Source organism: Gossypium arboreum, chromosome 4, assembly GCF_025698485.1.
Source record: "Gossypium arboreum isolate Shixiya-1 chromosome 4, ASM2569848v2, whole genome shotgun sequence".
In the NCBI taxonomy this organism is placed as follows: domain Eukaryota; kingdom Viridiplantae; phylum Streptophyta; class Magnoliopsida; order Malvales; family Malvaceae; genus Gossypium; species Gossypium arboreum.
This window is the reverse complement of record NC_069073.1, coordinates 117488678-117510360: the sequence shown is the minus strand read 5'-3', so window position 1 is coordinate 117510360 and position 21683 is coordinate 117488678. Positions and strand designations below refer to the sequence as shown.

The following is a 21683-nucleotide window of genomic DNA, read 5'->3' as shown; positions in this document are numbered from 1 at the left end:
TATTTTTTATTCAACTTGCTTTCTATTGTTCAAAAATAAAATATTAAAATATATATTAATATTAATCTTTATATATTTCTATAATTAAATTTAAATTTTTTATTTTTATAAATTCTAATCGGGCAGATCCGAGCCGAATAGAGTCATAAAAGGTTTGGACTGGGCGATTGTCTGGCTCAGGGACAGATCTATCTATGATTTGTCTCGATCGTATTTTGTAAACCCTAGGTCCGTGTCAGCACTCATCATAAACGAAACTCAGTCATGTGAAGGCCCAGATAAATTCGGCCCATTTAAAACCCAAGAGACGCACGCTGTTGAATTAAAAGCCCTAATTTCGTTTATTCTCTTTCTCTTTCGCACACTGAGCTGATTTGAGCAGCAGCAGCTAAAGCAGATCCCAAGATGAAGGTACCGAGCGCCATACCTTACCCTCAAAAAAGAAAAATGAAAACCTTAATTTTAGAGCTAAAACTATATTCCGTGTGTTCTATTTATTTCATCCTTTTTTGTTTTTGTGCAGTTTAATATCGCAAATCCGACTACTGGTTGCCAGAAGAAGCTCGAGATCGATGACGATCAGAAGCTGTAAGTTTAATTTTGTTTTCTTTAGTTGTAATCTGTTTATTCGTTGAGAAAGTCTAGAAAGTGGAAAAAAAAAAAACAAAGCAATGAGAAATGAGAAGGTCGAACTTTTGGTAACGAATAAAGCAGAATCTTACGAGTTAGGTTGAGTTAATGAAATTTAATTAAATTTTCTCTTGTGATTAAATATATTGATGTCATTTTTAATGTGACAGTCGGGCATTTTTCGACAAGCGGATCTCGCAGGAGGTTGCTGGAGATGCTTTAGGCGAGGTGTGTGGTTTAGCCGTTTTACAATTTTACTTTTGTTTTTTGAAGTAACGATTGATCTGTTCGAGTTAATAAAAGTTCTACTTTTCTGTTTCTTTCAACAGGAATTCAAGGGCTATGTTTTCAAGATCATGGGAGGTTGCGACAAGCAAGGATTCCCGATGAAGCAGGGTGTTCTGACTCCTGGTCGTGTTCGTCTCTTGCTTCATAGAGGTAAGATTTCTACTGTGCACTAGGAAATTAGTGGAAATAATGATGGAATAGGTTACTGAGAAAGCTTTTATATCATATACGCTTAATTATGTCCTGTTATAAGTCTCAAAGCTATCTGAGGCAAACCCTTAAACTTGATCCAATAAGGTTTGTATTCAAATTTATCATCAAATATGATCTAGTAATTAGATTAGACTTTAAAATGTGTTATGATCATGTGAGTTGAACATAGAGCTTTGACATTAAATTTAATTAAGATTAAAAGTTAAAATATATATAAACAAATTATAAAGGTTAAGAGAAGGAAAAGAAGATAATGACACATGATATTGTATGCGAAAGTTTGATTTTGTCAATATGAGGTTTTGGTTTCATTTTTCTATTCTTAGAGAGATTAATTGACATTCTTGGCATACACAGATTGGACTTCAAAGGCTTATTAAAGGGTTTAATGGAGAGATAAGGTGGTGAAAGTAATTCAACTGGAATACTGGGCTTGAATGAGAAGAAGCCTGTTTCTGTAAAATTCAAATTTGAAGCACGCTTTGGATTTTTATCTTTTTGAGAAGGCGAGGATAGATGTAGCAATTAAAAGAATTTATTTGTGGTGTTAAGTGATTTACTTGGAGATGAGTTTAATATGAATTAAGAAAAATCAAACCAAAATTTTAAAAGTCAAAGGTGGTCATGCCTTTGAAGTGATTTAGATGGCGCATCTATGTAAATTTGACTATAAGTGAATGTTATTTGATTCCAATTGCTAGAACGTTTCTTAGTGTCATTTAAGAAATAAAATGGATGCATTAGTAGGGTACTTGGTCCCACTTGCTAGTTTGATGAAATGAAATGATGACTAGTAGTCAAGGAAGAAACATACATGATAAGAAAATTTATTGTAGGGGAAAATGAGTCATCATTTTTGGGCCAACAGGAAGCTACGGCCTTGTCATCCTTGTTGATACGGACCTATAAGGTTTATGGGTAATGAAAGGACCCTATCAAGGCTAGCCATGTGGGGAAAAATTACATAGGAGAGAGATGGAAAGGGAAAAGAGAAGGATTTCCAAATGAACAATTGTTTTGGCCACAATGACAAATGCCACAATTTTCACGGGAATGACATGTAATTTTGGCTAGGAAAATTGTTATATTTGTTGTCACTTTCTTCCCTTGCCATGGTACCTCTCCCATGTGAATTGTCACATGGCTAATCTTGATTGGTCTTTTTGTGCCTTTGGTCCAAGTCACCAAGGATGTCCTATGGGCTCAAAAGGATGACTTAGTTTTTCCTACAACATTTTTTCTGTTATGTTTGTTTCTCTCCCTTGGCCACTTGTCATCATTTTGTCAGCAGTTTACAGACGTAATGAGCATGAAAAAAAGGAAAAAGAAATAATGAATGAAACAAAAGAATGAATAGTTTCTGCTAGGTTCTATCAGTCATTCATTTATTGATTTTTGGACAATTTCACAAAGATTTCTTGTGTTGGAGACTTTCGTAGATTCCCCAAAAAACTTGATGGAATCTACAAAGTTACTCTTTCGTGTATTAATATTTGTGATATTCCATAGAAACTTGAATAATGATGCCTAATAAGAAAATCATAAGACCTTCCCTGCAGCCCCTCTGAGGTTTTTGAATCGTTTCACTTGGTCTCATCACTTCCTTTTTCTTATTATTTTGTTTATAGTTCATGGGAAAAACATAATAATTTCATGTCAACTTCTTCATTCCCATTTTTTAAACCTGGCTACCATCTCTGCTACTTGCTTTCTTTTTTGGAAACCAAAAAACGAAGTTACTGAAGTCTTCATCACGTTACCTTCTTCTCTCCTTTACATTATCTTCTCAGTATATTTTCATATAGATATTTGCCCATCCCTTTCACATCATCTTCATTAGAAAAGAGGAAACCAAGACAATTAAGCAAAGAGGAAATGTTGAAAAGCATCCAAATTCAAGATAATTAAGCATATTTTATTCATTTGTATTGCTTGAGCAGGTACCCCATGCTTCCGTGGATATGGAAGACGTAATGGTGAGCGTAGAAGGAAGTCTGTTCGTGGATGCATTGTTAGCCAAGACCTTTCTGTTTTGAACTTGGTTATTGTGAAGAAGGGTGAGAATGATTTGCCAGGGCTAACGGACACTGAAAAACCTAGGATGAGAGGTCCAAAGAGGGCCTCCAAGATTAGAAAGCTCTTTAACCTTTCAAAGGAAGATGATGTCCGGAAGTATGTCAACACTTACAGGAGGACTTTCACCACAAAATCTGGTAAAGCTGTTCTTTCTTCCTCAACTTTCATTTTTAATATAGAGGGCAACAAGATGTATGAGACTTGGTTCTTTACTGCTAGGTTTTAGGCATTCTCCTGTTATTTGCTTCCTGTGAAATGGTCTCTTTTAACTCATAATGTAATTTTAGCTTCTAGAACGTAGCATGGTGTTTAATGTGCAAGTAAATAGGTTGAAATTCTGTTTAGGCTCCTTCTATGGAAGCCACTGTATCTTTTCCTATGATTGATATTCTAGGTTTTTAGTTTTATTTGCATTGCATTTGTATGCCTTACCCACCCACACCAGACTGCCAACCTGCTTGGTGGAGTTAAAAAAGGCTTTTCTTATTTCATTTAGTCATGCATGGAGCATGCTGGAAGTAGGGTATTTGAGACTGGATCATGGTTGGAATTAGTGAGGCTTGCTGAGCTAATGTCACTCAGACACGGGTATTAGATACTTGTACTTGAAAAAAGTCAAAACAACATAATAGTTTGGGAGAGTTGAAATGTTTTCTTGGACATATTACTGATGGCCATTTCTGGGATCTGCAGGCAAGAAGGTGAGCAAAGCCCCAAAAATCCAGAGGCTGGTAACACCATTGACACTGCAGAGGAAGCGGGCTAGAATTGCTGACAAGAAGAAAAGAATTGCCAAGGCCAAGTCAGAGGCAGCTGAGTACCAGAAGCTGCTTGCCACAAGGTTGAAGGAGCAGCGGGAGCGCCGTAGCGAGAGTTTAGCGAAGAGGAGGTCCAAGCTCTCTGCTGCTTCTAAGCCTTCTGTTTCAGCTTAGATAAGTTTTGATAAACCAAAAGGGATCTTGGTCAGTACCCAGTTTTTTGCAGTGCCATATGCTGTCATAATTTATTGCTTAGTATCCAATTTGGTAATGTTATTTTTCCATCTACTATGTTAGGTCATCTTTTTGACAATTATCATTAACTAAATTGCTTCATCTAATGCATACTCTTTATAGTTGTTTCTGTTTTATTAAATGCATGCAATCTTTGAGAACCATAGGTTTAGAGATTGGTCTATTCCTATATGTAATCCAAGATTTTACACTATATTCATACTCTGAAAATGTCAGCCTCTGAATATATATATCATATATATCACAAGCATCCTTAGCTGAGATCAGTTCGTATCACATGTAATGAAATAGTAGATATGCGGGATGGGTGCATGAACTGTTTTTTGCATAATTGATTTGCTCTTAACCTCTGACACTGAGGCTCTGACATTTGTTACTGAAATTTGATAAAAGTGGTCCCTGCAACTGTTTCTGAAACCTGTTGATATGTCCTTTAATAGGTTCCTAATTCACATGCCTATCTCCCTCTCTTCTACCCTTTGCTGCTATTAAGAAGAATCCCAATTTTTATATGCAATATATAAATATGTATTCATGAAATTATTTTTATATATTCAATTTTTTATAAATATTTTATATTGAGAAATTCTAATATTTCCTGAATTCCATCTCTGCCTCCCTTATATTTATCCACTACTGAAAGCAACAATGGTAAAAATAGTAATAGTAACAGTGAAAATCACAGCTATGGGTTTCCAGGCTTTTTTATTAAACTAACCCAAAAAAATAAATTAATTATCAAAATAATCTATTTTTTTAATTAAATACAAAAATAACTCGTTTTCTACAGTAAAAAGTGGTGGAGCCATATGATATGGCGTCATTACAGTGTCACGTCAGCAAGGGTTGTTAAAAAGTTATTTTTTAGTGGAGTCATGTTGAATGGTGCCATCAATATAAAATATCAGAAAAATATTTAAAGTTTTGAAAAAATGGGGGACTTAAAAAAAATGACTATTTTCGAGTGGAGTCATTTTAAATGGCGTCACCATTTTTTGCTTTCTGATTTTTTTTTTCATATTTCTTTTGTTTTTTCTTTTATTTTCATATTTCTTTTTTTACTTTTTATTTTGTTCCTTAATAAATTTTATCTTTTTATTTTTTTACTTTTTTTTTTTTTTCTTATTTCATTTTGTTTATTTTGTTTTATTTTTATTATTAACTTTAAAAATTTGTAATGTATATTTAAAATGTTTTATAATACCTTTTAAAATTTTAATTATTATTTTTAAAATACTTTTTAACTTTATATATATATTTGTGAAATTAATTTTTATATATTTTAAAAATGTATTTTTCAAATTAATTTTTAAAATTTTAAATATTAATTTTAAAATATTAACCATATTTTTAATAATATAAAATCATTTAAACTTTTAAAATTTGTAAATACAATTTCTTTAATTTCTTTTAAATTTTTAACTTTTTTTAATTTTGAAAAGTTTGGGGGCGTTAATAATAATTTTTCATTTCGATGGAGCCAGTTTCATCACCCTTTTTTATTTTTTATTAAATTTGTCTTTTCTTAATTTTTTATTTTTAAGTTTTATATTATTTTTTATTTTATTTTATTTATTTAATTTATATTATTAATTTTAAAAAATTTTCATGTATATTTAAATTTTTTACAATTTTAATTATTATTTTAAAATTATTTTTTAACTTTAGATATATATTTGTAAAATTATTTTTTATAAATTTTAAATATATATTTTTCAAATTAGTTTTGAAATTATTAGTTTTATAATATTTGAAATGTATGTTTAATATTTTATTAATTTTACATACAATTTGAAACGTATGTTTAATATTTGAAATGGCTCCACCAGAAAATTGAAAAATTATTATTAAGGTCCCCAAACTTTTCAAAAATTAAAAAGTTAAAAATGTAAAAAGAAATTAAAGAAATTGTATTTACAAATTTTAAAAGTTTAAATGATTTTATATTATTAAAAATATGGTTAATATTTAAAATTAATATTTAAAATATTAAAAATAAATTTGAAAAATAAATTTTAAAATATATAAAAATTAATTTCACAAATATATATCTAAAGTTAAAAAATATTTTTAAAAATAATAATTAAAATTTTAAAAAGGTATTATAAAACATTTTAAATATACATTACAAATTTTTAAAGTTAATAATAAAAATAAAACAAAATCAAAAAGTAAAAAAATAAAAAGATACAATTTATTAAGGAACAAAATAAAAAATAAAAAAAAATATGAAATATGAAAATAAAAAAAAACAAAAGAAATATGAAAAGAAAAGAAAAGAAAACAAAAAGGTGTCAGAAGGCAGAAAAGTGGTGGCGCCATTTAATGGTAAATTTTTTTTTAAGTCTCCCGTTTTTTCAGAACTTTAAGTATTTCCCTGATATTTTATACTGGTGGCGCCATTTAACATGGCTCCACCAAAAAATATTTTTTAACATCCCTTGCTGACGTGGCACTGTAGTAGCGCCATATCATATGGCTCCACCACTTTTTACTGTAGAAAACGAGTTATTTTTGTATTTAATTAAAAAAGTGAGTTATTTTGATAATTAATTTATTTTTTTAAGTTAGTTTAATAAAAAAGCCGGGTTTCCCTCTTATCTGTTGCTGCCAACTGCTGAATTTTGATCACCACCAATTTAAATACCCTCATTTTTATCTTTGGGTATAAAATAGACCATAAATGTACTATAAAAGTATTTGTATTGAAAGTTAGATTATATTTTATTTTTTATTCAAAAATAGATAAATTAGTTATTGTATATTAGATCAACAAGTAAATTGGTTATTTTGTTAAAAGTTTCATAAATTTTTATTGTTAAAAATTAGTTTTTACATGTCAAAATGAGGTACGTATGTCACATCACATTTAACTGTAGTGAAGTTGTAAATGAATCGAGCTTGACCGAACAGACTTTTATTTATATTCATTTGTTTGTTTTAAGCTAGTTTATGTTAAGAATTTTGAAATTTTTGTTCGTTTTTGTTTATTTAAAATTATATGTTAATGTTCTTTTGTTTAATGTTCATAATTCATGAATATTAAACAAACATGTTCATAAATAGTAAACAAACAATAAATAAACATATAGATTATTTTTATATAAAATAGTCAAATATATATTAATAATTATATGATAAAAATATAAACCAAGATAATTTTATTAATATATACTAATGGAATGATAAATGAGCTTTAAATGAACATAAATGAGCAAGTTCATTAAATGAGTTGAATAGGTTTTATTTGTGTTCGGTTTATTTAATAAACGAGTATTAAAATATTGTTCATGTTCGTTTATTTAGTATAATAAACGAACACAAAATGAATTATTCATCGAATGTTCTATTTATTTATAACTTTATTTGTCAGTCAAGTTAATTTTAATGGTAAAAATAGATAAAAAAATTAATAAAAGGATCGATTTGCTCTTTAATCAAACGTCTGATATTAATTCACGTATTTTTAAGTAAAATAAAGTAAAATGTAATCAGTCCAACTTCCGCAATACTTTTACCTGAAATAAACTTATATGAAAAATATGTACCTAAATTATGCAACTTTATCTTTTATATAAAGTGTTATTTGATTACCACTTAAGGCACTAATAGTTAACTCTCATTAAAAAAGCTTTTTCATCAACTAAATTATGATATGTGATATTTTAAATTAAATAAAAATATTTAGAATAGAGATTTAATAAAAATAAAAGAAAATTCTCTCTTAATCATTTTCCTTTCTTTTTCTCTACAAAGAAAATTTTGCAAAATTTTAAAATAAATTCTATTTCAAATTTCTCTCATCAAAACAAACCTTCATTTTTAATATTAAGAACTCAAAAATATTGTAGAAATGAAAACCCTCATTTTACTATTTTGAAATCATGAGGTTTTTGATATCATATATGAGTAAGAAGTTGAATATAAGAGAAAATAAAAAGATCAAATTTATATTTTTAATTTAATTTAAATAAATTTATTTAAAATAAATATTGATTGGTTTTTATTAAGTGTGTATTAAAATGTAAAAATTGCATAATTTTATAATTTATTTTCATGTAAGCCTATAAAATAACCTTTCATTTTCTCCGCTGCCTGCCAAGAGCCTAGATTTTGCTGAAAGCCTTAAACTTCACCCCATTTGTCTCATTAATTTAAAATGGCACAACACCCAAAACTGTTTTTGTATTTGTTTTAGTTTCTTTATCTACTTTAAACATATGACACTCTTGCTAGAGAAAATCATCATATTTTACCATCTAAAACTACTTGTGTTGGGAAATCATATGGGAGGTAAAAGTTTTATTAGAGTAAGTTTAAATGACCGATATATTTACTTATAATTAATATAAAATAATAATTAAATTAAATATCATAATATAAAACAAAAATAAATTAAACACATAATTTACCATTTAATATAATTTTAATTTTAAGGTAAAAGATATTATGAAATGAAACATCATCCATTATCATGGTTCCCCATGTCCCCAGCAACTTTGTCCATCATTCAGATCAAACAAATTCCTCCCTCTTTACCTTTAAACCTTTAACTCTCATCATTAAATATAAAAAAGATAAAAAAAAAAAAACATTTTTAAAATTTTTCACTTCTTTAAATATTCATATATTTTATTTATATATATTATCCCAACATTCACATTTCCTTTTCTCGTCTGCCTTCCCCCATACCCAACCCCAGACCCCACCATATTTTCCCTTTTTTTTTTTAAATATCAAATATAGCAATTTACACGTCACACGAAACGACAACGTACAAAAGAGCCCCCCCTACTTATCAATGCCACGTCTACACCTCTCTCGCCACTGATATCCGCCACGTGTTCCATCACATTAACGTCTTACAAGTTGACGTCTGAGGATCCCACATCGCCGGCAACAAATATTTCCTCCCATTAATCCCGTTCGCATTGTAACTCGCCCCTGTACTTTTCTCCACCAACACCTTACCCGGATATCCCGGGTACGAACCCGAACCGAACATCCCCCTACAAGCCGAAACCGCTTCCAAAGGAGCATTCGCCGGACCCTGAAAATACCCATTGTTAAACGGGTTCGTAACGGTGTTTCCCAAAAGCGTAGCCAAATTAATAATCATCCCGTCAACTCCAACGTCTCCGTTAGGAGCAACCAAAGGGGGGGTTTGTGGACCGTAAATAGGCTGATGAAAAGGCCAAGCACATTGACCCGGACACTGAGTCTCCGAGTTTCCGACCCAAATATAAGTCCCACGAACAGGACCACGTCCAACCCGGGTTGACCCGTGAGTCCCACACCTCATACAAAACCCTTCTACGGCGACGTCTTTGGAAGTAAGGATTACGTTGATGGTATCAACGCCGTTGAACTTACTGGCCAATGCCCGTAAATGTGGGTTTTTAAGGAATTTACCGAGCGGGTAATTTTCAAGAAGGATTTGTTTGCCTACAGCTAAGGTAGAAGAACCACCCTTGTACTTTTTAGTAATTTTCCACCACGACGACGTGGAAGGAACCATTGTGGCCTTATCGGAACTCAAAGAGTTGATGAAATCAACGATTATGGAGCGTTGGATGGGTGTAAACTTGCCATACCAGATAAGATTAACGGTGATCTTGCCTTTCAAGAGTGGACCGTTGTGGTACTTTAAAACCAAGGGTTGCTCTTCAACCAACTCGGAGAAGCTGAGTTGGATAAAGCAGAAGAGCATGAGAGTGGCAAGGTGGTAAATAGTAGCCATGATTAAGGGAGAAGAGAGATTTGAAATTTATAGTTAAGAAGAGAGGTGCTTGCTGGGAAAGATTTGAGAACGATGAGAGAGTGAAGTGAGGGAAGGTTATTTATAAGAGGGTGTTTGGGAGACAGCTGTCTAAGCAGAGGTGTCAACGTCAAGGTTTGCCACGTGGAGAGAAAGGATTGGGTATTGATTGTGATGATGGAAGGGCGAATTTCGCCAGTCTGTAATGTAAGGAGTTGAAACGGTGACGTGTAGATAGAAATGGAGGAAACTGAGAGTTGTATTAAACAAGCTAAATAATTATTTAATTATTTTTTCTTAAAAAATGTAATAATAATTTATTATTTCATAGAATTTGGTCTTTTTTTGTCAAGTGATAAAGAATATTATGTTGTAAATATAAGAGTTTAGTTTAATCTCGAACAGTCCCATGTTCCTCCCCTAATTATCAATATATATATTATATGAGTCAAGTCGAGTTGTTTCTTGACCCTACTAGATTAAGTGGTATCATGCCTCCCGTCCAATGACGTATATGTTATATGGGGTTCAAACTCTAATAGGTAAATGGTAAGTAAGTTATGCGGTCATATAATATGATTTCAACTTGATAAGTGATTATATATTTATACGATATGATTTTAATAAAATGTTTTTTTTAAAAAGAGATAATGGCCTTGGCTCCTAAAATTAAAAATTATTTATAAAATCCATTTAATATTTAAAAAATTATAAGTTAATATAATGATAAAATTTTATTTTGGTTCTTCAAAAAATTATTAATTTTTGTCTTCGTTAAAAATTTCCTGCTTTACCCAACGCTCTTACCTTATAAACTTACTGCCGCTCAAGGTATTCAAGATCTTTGCAGAATTAAAAGACAAAATCTTAATTCGAGTTAAAAAGAATTCTAACTTATTAAAAGTTTTGAATAGACGACACTTTGAAAATTTTTTTAAAAAAAGTCCACCTCTCACAACAAACATTTTATTATTCTTTTAAATAATTACAAACGTAATTTCTTAAGAACAAATTTTTGTAGAGTGGTCCCACCAATTAAAATTCAGAGAGACGATGATCAGAACCGTAGATTTCATTAATGGAAAAACTGATGACGTGCAACGTTAGTTTTACTTGGGGAGTCCTTAATCCTATATCATGGACCTGTAAGCATGGGACCACTACCACTGTAGAACTGAGCTGAGGTCTGAGAGTATAGCCAAGGAAATCCATTTTCAACACCTAAGTATTGGGGAAAAGAGAAAACAAGCTAAGCTATACCATGCTGCACCGTGCACCCTACCTAACATTATTGCATCATCATCATATATTAAAATCTTGATCAAAACAAACTTCTTTTTTCTATAATAGATGAAAACAAAAAGTATTGAATGTGAATTTATTTTCTAATATTCCAAACAAATTTTGATATGTGTTGACTAATATTATATAATAAAATATTTAATAAATTAGTTTCACGAGTTAATCGAATAGCAATTCAATTAAGAAATATAAATATATAACAATTATATAGTAAAACTAGATCTGTCCTGGCTCAGCTCGATCGGAAAGTAGGAGGATTTGAGCATAAATATAGGCTCGAAAATAGACTTGGGTAAAAAAATAGGACCTATTTAGAAAATGGGCCGGGCCTCGAGTAAGGATTTTAGCTCGAACCGACCTGAATTTGTAAAAAAAACTATTATTTTGCTATTATTTTCTCACTATTTTGTTACCATTTCACTATTATATTATTACTATTTTATTGGTATTGTTTGGATATTGTATAATTCTTTTTTAATTGTTACTTTTGTCGCTATCTTAGAGTCATTTGCTTGTTAAGTTGCACCTATATTATTTAAGTATAAAGTTTTTTTTTAAATTTATTTTTAATTTATTGGGAAACATTTATTTTAATATTTTTAATATTTTATGTATTATATTTTTAAAAAAATTAATACGATCGGATTGAGCTTGGAAAAAAATTTAGGCCCACTTATAAAACGAACCCAAATCTATCAAACGAGCCTAAAATTTTGTTAGAGTCTAACTCGGTCCTTGAACACATCTAAGTAAAACTAATATATTTGTAGGGTTGTACTTGTAGTTTAATTTAAAAAAAAACATAAAATTTCAATCTTAACAACACAACTAAAATCTTATTATCCCTTTTAATTTTCTTAAATTTTAATTAAACTCCTCTAAAAAATTATAAAATTCTAATAATTTCAAAAAATTAAAAAATTAATTGAACCTCTAAAATTTAATCTTCAAATCCGTGGCTAGAACGAAGTCACTAAATATAAAATTTAAACTTATCTATGTTCTAATTATTGGAAATTGAGGAGACAACTTGCATGCTGGAGAAATTGAAGCACATAATATATACACAATCAACAATATGATAATATTTTGTATAAAATTTTATTTTTTTATTATTATTGGAAAAAGTAGGTTCCTTTGTCAACCTAAGTAGCTCCACCCACCCTTACATATTGAGTGCCCATGCTCTAAATAAAATTTAAATAAAATATATTTTAATATTAGAGTTGAGTTTTAACTCAATTAATATTAAAATTATTATTTATTTAAAAAGATGTGAGTTCGAATGTAATAAATATAATAAAGTTATGAGATTTAAGATTCTTTTCTTTCAAAAAGTTATGACTTGATCTCTTACTAGTCTATCTTCTATTGATTAATGTGGGTCTTGTAATTTTCTGTAAAAGTTTATAAAATCTACTAATGTTTTTAAAATTGAATAGGTAGTTAAATTAATTAAATAATTAATTTATTAATCCAATTAAAAATTAAAACTTAATTTAAATCTGTCATATCAATTTATGATTCAATTAATCTAAAACTGTTTTTGCATGATTCATGTGATAAATTGTAGTTTCTTGAAGTAATAAGAGAAACTAGTCAAAGATGGCACATTATGGAATCACGTAAAAGAGGTTCCAATAACTTTTGTCAATAGATATAATTATTTTCAAAATATAAAATTATATTTTTTTCATTAATCATGCCTTCATTAATGTTAGTCTAAACTCTAATGATTTGATTTATCTTAAATAAGAAAAATTATGTAACAAATTATTAGTGGGATTTTTAGATTTCACATAAGTTAAGGGCTTTAACAAGTATATTATATATTGTAGTAAAAAAATTGCATAAATAAATATAACACTTGTCATCTTCAATCCGCTTGTAAAATTTGTCATGATTTTTAGTTATTTTATTTGAAAGTTTTATATGAATTTTTTTAAAAGAAGTGTCATTTTTTTGTCAATTGAGTCTTAATTCGATTAACATCTGTATTATTGTTAATGTAGAAGTAGATGTGTTTGAGTGCATTGAAACGCATTAATTCTCTTGTTTAAGAATTATAATAGTTGATAAAGACGAATATTTTGAGTCTTATCATATGCAATTGTAATATTTGGATTTCTAGTCTCAACATGTGTATGTTTCATGTACAAATTTTGTTCAAACTTTTCAGCTTTGTCCTATTTTTCTGATTTTTTATTTATTATATTACTCGAATATGTATTTATATTTATATTGTAATTACATATTTGTTTTAATAAACATTATAAAAAATAGTTTGGATAAAATATAGAAAAAGGTAGAAAATGGGTTGGTGGATTTTGTTTTGTGGCGGTTGGCCCACTGCCTCGACGACGGAAATTTGGCCAACCCAACACCCTTTTTGGCTTTTAAAAATTTACCTTTTTATTTATTTTATTTCGAAACATATTGAATAATTATTAATATCCCACCTTCAGACAAGCTTTTGAGAATTTCAGCGACCCAAAAAAGCACTTTTTTTCATTATGCTTTTAGATTTTGGACAGAAACCCCCAAACACAGTCCAAAACTAAGCACACAAAATCAGTGGTAAAATGGTGACGGTGGCCGACTCCATCACTCCCCCCAACCTCCCTAGTTCACTGCATTTCACTCATTTTTATTTCTTTTCCCTACTTGATTCCCTTTTTGGTTTCAAAGCTATACTTAAAAAATTTACTAAATTGTTAGTATGTTTATGTTTTGGTATTTAACTTCAAAAAGTTACAAAATAATTATAGAATTACTCGAAAATTTTTATTTAAGTCACTGAATTGTTAATTTTTTTTTTAAAATTCGGCTAGCAAGTTTCAAGCTACGATTCGACGATTGGTACAGTAGATCAAGTTGATCTGACAGTCGATGTTAGAGATCGTTGTTTCATAGAAAAACAAACTGTGAAAAGAGAAGGAGAATGAGAACTTTCAATTAGTGCATATGGTGTAAATAGAGAATGTCATATAACAATGATTTTAACAGGTTAGTTTCAAATAGTTAGGTAACAAAAATATAAATTCATTAATAGTTTAGCGACATTGGGTGCAGTTTCTCCAAAAGAAGAAATAGAGTTTTTATGTGTTTTGTGTTGTTTTCTATGCCGGGGGATTTTAATTTGATTAGTTTTGATTGCTTTATTTTATTGAATTTTATAATTTAAGTGATGATTTAAATGATAGTCGTTAAATTTGTTAGGTCTAATTATGCTATTAGTTTAGTTTCCTTCTATGCGTAAGTTATGGATTAATCAATGTTCTCCAATTTGATGATTTTTAATTTTTATACTTCTCAAAATTTAAAATTCCGACATTGGTTTAAAAGGGTAGTCGTAAAATCTATTAATTAAAGTGACGCAACTTTTTTTTTTCACGACTATTCAGTGGAAATAACATACTAGCATGGTAGTACACAAGTAATAACATGAGCATAAGAGTTTAGATATAACATAGTTTCATAACGAATTTAATGTATGTTGTTTAATTAGTACTAAAGTTTTAAAACTCTAAAATAATTTTTAAAATATCATATACAACTTATTGATTAATTTTTATTTACTTACAAAATTATTTTTAAAAATATTTATGAATAAAGGCTTCAAAACTTGACAAAAAATAATTCAAGAGTCATTTTGCAAACTAAATTTAAAAATTCAAAATATAAAAAAAAACTATGAAAGAATTGAAAACTAAATTATAATGGATGGTTCGAAAAATCTAAAAAATTCGATCAATCCAAATCGATATCACCTCTTTCACAACCTCCATAATGATCTAAGTGTTGATATAATGATAAAATATATTACATTTTTAATCTTAAAAATAATATTATTAAAATAAATAACCACGAATCTCGGACATAATAATATTAAAGTGTTTCAAATTTTAATCTAAAATTATTTTAAAATATAGATATTATTTTAAAAATAATATATATTTTTTGGGAGTGGAATTGGTAAAATCTAAGTGAAAAGTGGAGAGGACACACAACACAAGGGAGAGAGTAAGAAATGGTGGAATGGGGTGGGACCCCACGCCGTACTCTTTTTTTGCTTTAAAGGGGGAAAAAGCAAACCTCCATTATTCTTTCACTCGTAATACGTGTTAATTTCTAAAAGGACAAGTTGTGGCTCCTTTCGGTGGTCCCGCCCGTACCCAAATTTCCTATGTAACATGTATAGCAAGACGATATCACCATAAGTTTTTTAAATATAATAAAAATAATAATGAAACGCCTGTCGTTTCAAAGAGTTTTGCACGTGAAATGCATTGCATAACAACAATTTGGTTGTATTAGGGGGAACTTTGAAAATCGTGTGCGTAAATGATCCATTTTAAATAGTAAATTAAGGTGTCACTATACTATCATCTGAAAAAATAGAGAGAATCGATATTGGTGGAATCTCTTAAACACATAAAGAATCAAAAATTGAAACAATTATTCAGGTCATGTAATCTGCTGCTCAATTGTATTCCCGCCAAGCATCCGGCACAGCTGATGAATTTGTAGCACCTCCGATGAGTCATTATTCGAAGCACAACCATTGCGAACAACCTCAATAAGGAGTACTGCATTATCTCAAGCAAACCGGAGATCCTCGTATGCAACTCAAGCTTCAAACTTGAAAAGCTCACAATCCTTCAACCCCTGTAGTGAAATCAACCAGCCAGTCACCTGCCGAATCCCGAACAACCCCTCCCACCAAACAACCCCCATAATGATGATGCATTATCTAAAAAATTGTTTTTATTTTAAATAATGTATGATTATTTAGTTTGTAAATTTATTGTGAGTGCATGAATATAAATCCTTCTAATAGACTCTCGTCATAGTTGAATGTTTAAATTATTTTGCAAAGTAAGAAGACTTAAGTCTTGATGTTTACTCATTTGATATTGTTGATGTGCTTTTACTTAGGTTCACAAATTGAAGGGTATATCAATAAATTTGATATTATTCTTGGTGGGTTTTATATTTTGACTTTACCGAGAGACCTAGTAAATTCATTGAGCGAACGTACTGTGTTACTTAAACAAACATGAGACATGGTAGTTGAAGAGCAAGCACACATACTGTCATGGATGTTGAAAAGTAAGCAAATGGTGATGCTCAAACTCAAAACCTCTAGTATCGAGAGGATATTGTGGGAGCTTAAATGGTACTATCACTCTTGTTTTGTGAATTCGTCAAAGCTTTTGATATATTAGAAAAACAACTTCGATCAAGATTAATATCAAATTTATTGATACACTTCTTTATCTGTGAACTTATAAAAAATTTAAACAGAACCAAAACACATTAACATACACGAAAAGAAAAGTTTAACTTAAAAATCACATTATAGAAAATATAGAATTTAACCAATGTTAGATTACATTATTTAAATGAAAAATATACTCAACTATTTCATCTCTATTATCCTTATTAATTATTATCTTGAATAATGTTACTTTATATTAATTACATAAATTAAAACTATATTATTTAATAAATTATAAAACTTAAACATCAAATCACAGGCACTATACATGTTACTAGGAACTAATTTTATTAAAGATATTAATTTAATAAATCACTTATATTATTTTACTATAAATTTGAAATATCGAAACTTTGTAAGTTTATCGACTTGAACATGATAATTACAAGATAAATTACAACATGATAAAATTTTGTGTAAATTTGACAAATAATTAAATATATTATAGAGTTAATTGTATATATAGAAGAGAATGTTTTGCCCATGAATTCGCAGGCCTAGTAAATATAATTTTTAGATTTGTTAATATTATATATTTATTAAAATATTTATATGTTTAATATAAAATTAAATCATTGAAATTATTTATTAATTAACTCAAGTTACAAATCCATAAAATTAAAATTTAATTTGAGTTTTTATTTATGGATTTCAACCTATTACTTCTATTATCTTTTACTCAAAAGATAAAAAAATTATAATGTATAAAAATAGTTTTTAAAATTTTTCTATAATTATAATAAAAAGTAAAAACTTAATTAATTAGATTCTTGACAATATTATAATTTATTAAATTATTTATTAAAATAAAATTTAAATTTACACAATACCTTTAAATATATAAACTAATATTGGGGTTGAATATCCAAAACTTTTATTGTTATATTAGTAAATTGAATTTTGATAATGAAATCAAATATTTAAAATATTTGTATTAAAATCAAATTAAATTGAAGTAATAAATATTCTTTGACATATCTTTCTAACTATCAATGAATATTGAATAATAAATCTAATATTTGAATATATAATACATAAATTGATAAGAAAATAAATTAAATAATATTAAATATTTAATTTTTATTATATATTCAATGATTATAAATACATACACCAATTATCTTATCTAGCTTTTTGACAAGTGAACAATCTTGAATGACTGACATAGTTATTATGATTTTAAATTTCCAATTTTTTTAAATGGGTGGTTGCTAAGTTGTTATAAAGGATAGTAACAAAACAAAAGAAAAATAAGTAAATATTTGTGTAGTTCAGACTTAAAATACGTTTGTAAGGTCTTACTTAAAGAAGAAATTAATACTAAATTTTTGATAATTTTTGTAGTTTTAGTCTTATACATTTTACATGAACTCTCCCCATTCAAACAACTTTTCCCTATTAAAGGTTTCTAGAACTCTTAACAAGACAAGACAATACTTTCCTATTGAAAGTTTTTAAATCTCATATGATAAAATAGTTTACTCTTTAGAATTTTTACATGTTAATGTTATTGGATGATAATGTAAAAAAAAAAAAAGAGTCAAAAAATAAAAGAAGAAAAAAAGCGAGGTTTCAACAAATGAGATAAGTGTAACAAACTATGCAATTTTATATATAAGTTGTGAAATTGTTAAAGTTGCCATTCAAATTTTCACTTAGTTGCAAATGAAGTAACTTACTAAAAATTATAACATGAGAGATGGGCTCAAAGTTTAGTTACACAATTCAAAAACTTCCTATTAGATTTTCTCTAAAGAGTAATATACTATAAATCAACAAGTGCAAGATGTGATTTAAGTTCAACTTACTTACCAAGTTGCAATCTCACTCCTATTAGAAAAGAACTATCTTTTCAGTATACTTTCCTAGGTTCCGTTGCTACCGAGGGCTTTACGCAATCGATCGGATCATATAGATATCCTTTGAACACAACATAGGTCGTCGAAAGGATCCTAAAGACTCACCAAAAACTTATGGAACTAATTATGTTTTCATTAGGAGTAAATAAATTAGCAGCTATCATTCTTAAGTTGCATTGAGGTAATTCTTATATGAGTTTGATATTTTATTGCTATGTAACCTAATTGCCTAATTTAGCCCAAGGGTCGTCTTTGCTTTTGCATGTTATGTGTGTTTGCTTGAGGACAAGCAAAGAATTAAGTGTAGGGGAGTTCATTGAACACAAATTGATGTGGCAAATTAAGCTCTTCCGATGCACTTAAGGAGATTTTTCCTGAGCAAAATAGCGTCTTTAGCATAGTTTTCGTTATTTTTAGATTTTGAGTTAATAAGTGAAAATGTCTCATTTTTGCCCGTATTATGACCCAAATTCACCAATAGTGCCATTGGGAGGCCTAACATGTGATTGAGTGATGTAGGGATGTGTAGTAGTGGAAAATAAGCGAGAATGACACCCAAGGGAAGGGTATCATGATACCTTTAACAATATTGAGTGATGTTAGCTATTGCTCAATCGTCATCTCCTTTGGGTTTGATTTTTAGAATACTCTGATGTTCCATTGTAACACTATAAATATTATAACTAACTTGTACACTTGCAGTAAAATCGAGTTTTAAAAATTATTTCATAAATTCATTGTTTTATCGCATATATGTGATACCAGTCAGATCCCATTCCACAGGACATGCATAGAAGAACCCGTAATGGTAGACATAATACCATTTCGAAGGAAATCAGGTATACCTGCAGCTTTCAACGAGGTATCAATAAACTCCTAACTGACTCTATCTTAAGCCTTCTCAAGATCAATTTTAATTGCCATCCACTTCTATGCTTTTGCTTACATCTCATGGAGTGGATCACTTTTTGTGCAAAAATGACGTTATCTGTGATGTTCCTTCCTGCTATAAACCCTATTTGCTCCGGAGCAATGATCTTTAGAAATATAACTCTGAAACGGTTTGCAATTAGCTTCATAACTAATTTGTAAAGAACTGTGCATCTACTAATTAGCTTGATGGGCAAAACTCTCAGGGTTAATGCTCTTTGGAATAAGGACAATTAAAGTATTATCCAAATACGGGTCAATAGCTTGTTCATCAAAAACCTTTTGGACTCATTCACACACAACATCCCCAACCAAATTCTAATAGGTCTGAAACCAAAAAGCACAAAGCACGTAAAGCTTTCTCAAAAGATGTTTTTTATGAATGCCAATGTGACCATAGAGAAACTTATTCCAAGATTTTATACTCAAAGTAAAATGAACAATAGAGTCCACCATATTCCCATAAATTTTCCAATTATCTTTAACAGAATTAGCAAACCTCGGATGGTGAACCCAACCTTCCAAGAATAAAAAAGGTTTACCTTTGGGCAAGTTACCTTCTAGTTTCAAAGAGAGATTCAAAGAGAGAAGTAAAGGCCTATGATCTGATTTCAATGTCGGTAGACGAGTAACTGTGCAATTAGGAAAAGTATTAACTAACGCGTCATTTTCAATTTGTCTATCAAGGAATTCAGAGACCCTTCCTTTATGCCAAGTAAATGATGGTCCCTCGAATCCCAAGTCCTCAAACTCAGCAGACTCCATTAATTCACCAAAAAAGGGACACCTTTTCCTATATCGTGTACCACATATTTTATCATTTGAGGATAATAACGCATTAAAGTCTTCGATTATATATACACACATTAATTATCTTATCTAGCTTTTTGACAAGTGAACAATCAAATTTTCAACTTTTTTTAAATAGGTGGTTGCTAAGTTGTCATAAAAGATAGCAACAAAACAAAAAACAAAAACAAAAAATTATTTATATAGTTTAGACTTAAAATACGTTTGTAAGGTCTTACTTAAAGAAGAATTTAATATTAAATTTTCAGTAACTGTTGCAATTTTAGTCTTATACATTATACATGAACTTTTCGCATTTATACAACTTTTCCTATTAAGGATTTCTACAACTCTTAACAAGACAAGACTTTCCTATTGAAAACTTTTAAATCTCATATGATAAAATAGTTTACTCTTTAGAATTTTCACACGTTAATGTTACTGGATGATAATGTTAAAAAAATGACAAAAAGAAAAAAAAAGAAAAAGCGAGGTGTCAACAAATGAGATAAGTGTAACGAACTATGTAATTCTATATATAAGTTGTGAAATCGTTAAAGTTGTCATTCAAAATTTCACTTAGTTGCAAATGAAGTAACTTACTAAAAATTATAACATGAGAGATGGACTTAAATTTTATTTACACAATTCAAAAACTTCCTATTAGATTTTGTCTAAAGAGTAATCTACTATAAATCAACAAGTGCAAGATGTGATTCAAGTTCAGTTTACTCACCAAGTTGCAGTCTCACTCCTATTAGAAAAGAGTTGTCTTTTCTGTATACTTTCCCCTGTTCCGTTGCTACCGGGGGCTTTACGCAATCGATCAGATCATATAGATATCCCTTGAACACAACATAGGTCGTCAAAAGGATCTCAGAGACTCACTAAAAACTTATGGAACTAATAATGCTTGCATTAGGAATAAATAAATTAGCTAGCTATCATTCTTAAGTTGCATTGAGGTAATTTTCATACGAATTTAATGTTTTACTACTATGTAACCTAATTGCCTAATTTAGTCCAAGGGTCATCTTTTCTTTTGCATGTTATGTGTGTTTGCTTGAAGACAAGCAAAGAATTAAGTTTAGGGGAGTTGATCGACCACAAATTGATGTGGCAAATTAAGCTTTCTCGACGCATTTAAAGAGCTTTTTCTCGAGCAAAATAGTGTATTTAGCATAGTTTTTCGTTATTTTTAGATTTTAAGTTAATAAGTGAAAATGTCTCATTTTTTCCCATATTGTGACCCAAATTGGCTAATAGTGCCATTGGGAGGCCTAATGTGTGATTGAGTGATGTAGAGATGTGTCGGAGGTGGAAAACAAGCGAGAACGACACCCAATGGAAGTATATCGTGATACCTTTGATAATATTGAGTGATGTTAGCTATTGCTCAATCGTCACCTCTTTTGGGTTTTATTATTGGAATACTCTGATGTTCTATTGTAACAGTATAAAAATTATAATTGAGTTGTACGTTTACATAAAATTGGGTTTTAAAAATTGTTTCATAAATTCATAGTTTTTATCGCATATGCACA

At 29.3% G+C, this 21683-nt stretch overlaps 2 protein-coding genes across 2 annotated transcripts; one reads left to right on the top strand and one right to left on the bottom strand.

Moving 5' to 3' along the window:
* The first annotated feature begins 319 nt into the window (after positions 1-319).
* LOC108460832 (40S ribosomal protein S6) lies at positions 320-4341 on the top strand. The gene is made up of 6 exons (XM_017760504.2): positions 320-411; positions 524-588; positions 801-858; positions 960-1068; positions 3072-3344; positions 3901-4341. Exons 1-6 carry the CDS (start codon positions 406-408, stop codon positions 4137-4139), a joined length of 750 nt encoding a protein of 249 aa, XP_017615993.1. The 5' UTR covers positions 320-405; the 3' UTR covers positions 4140-4341.
* Positions 4342-8627: 4286 nt separating this feature from the next.
* LOC108458033 (protein EXORDIUM-like 2) lies at positions 8628-10063 on the bottom strand. The gene has a single exon (XM_017757270.2). It carries the CDS (start codon positions 9958-9960, stop codon positions 9070-9072), a length of 891 nt encoding a protein of 296 aa, XP_017612759.1. The 5' UTR covers positions 9961-10063; the 3' UTR covers positions 8628-9069.
* Between the last annotated feature and the right edge of the window lie 11620 nt (positions 10064-21683).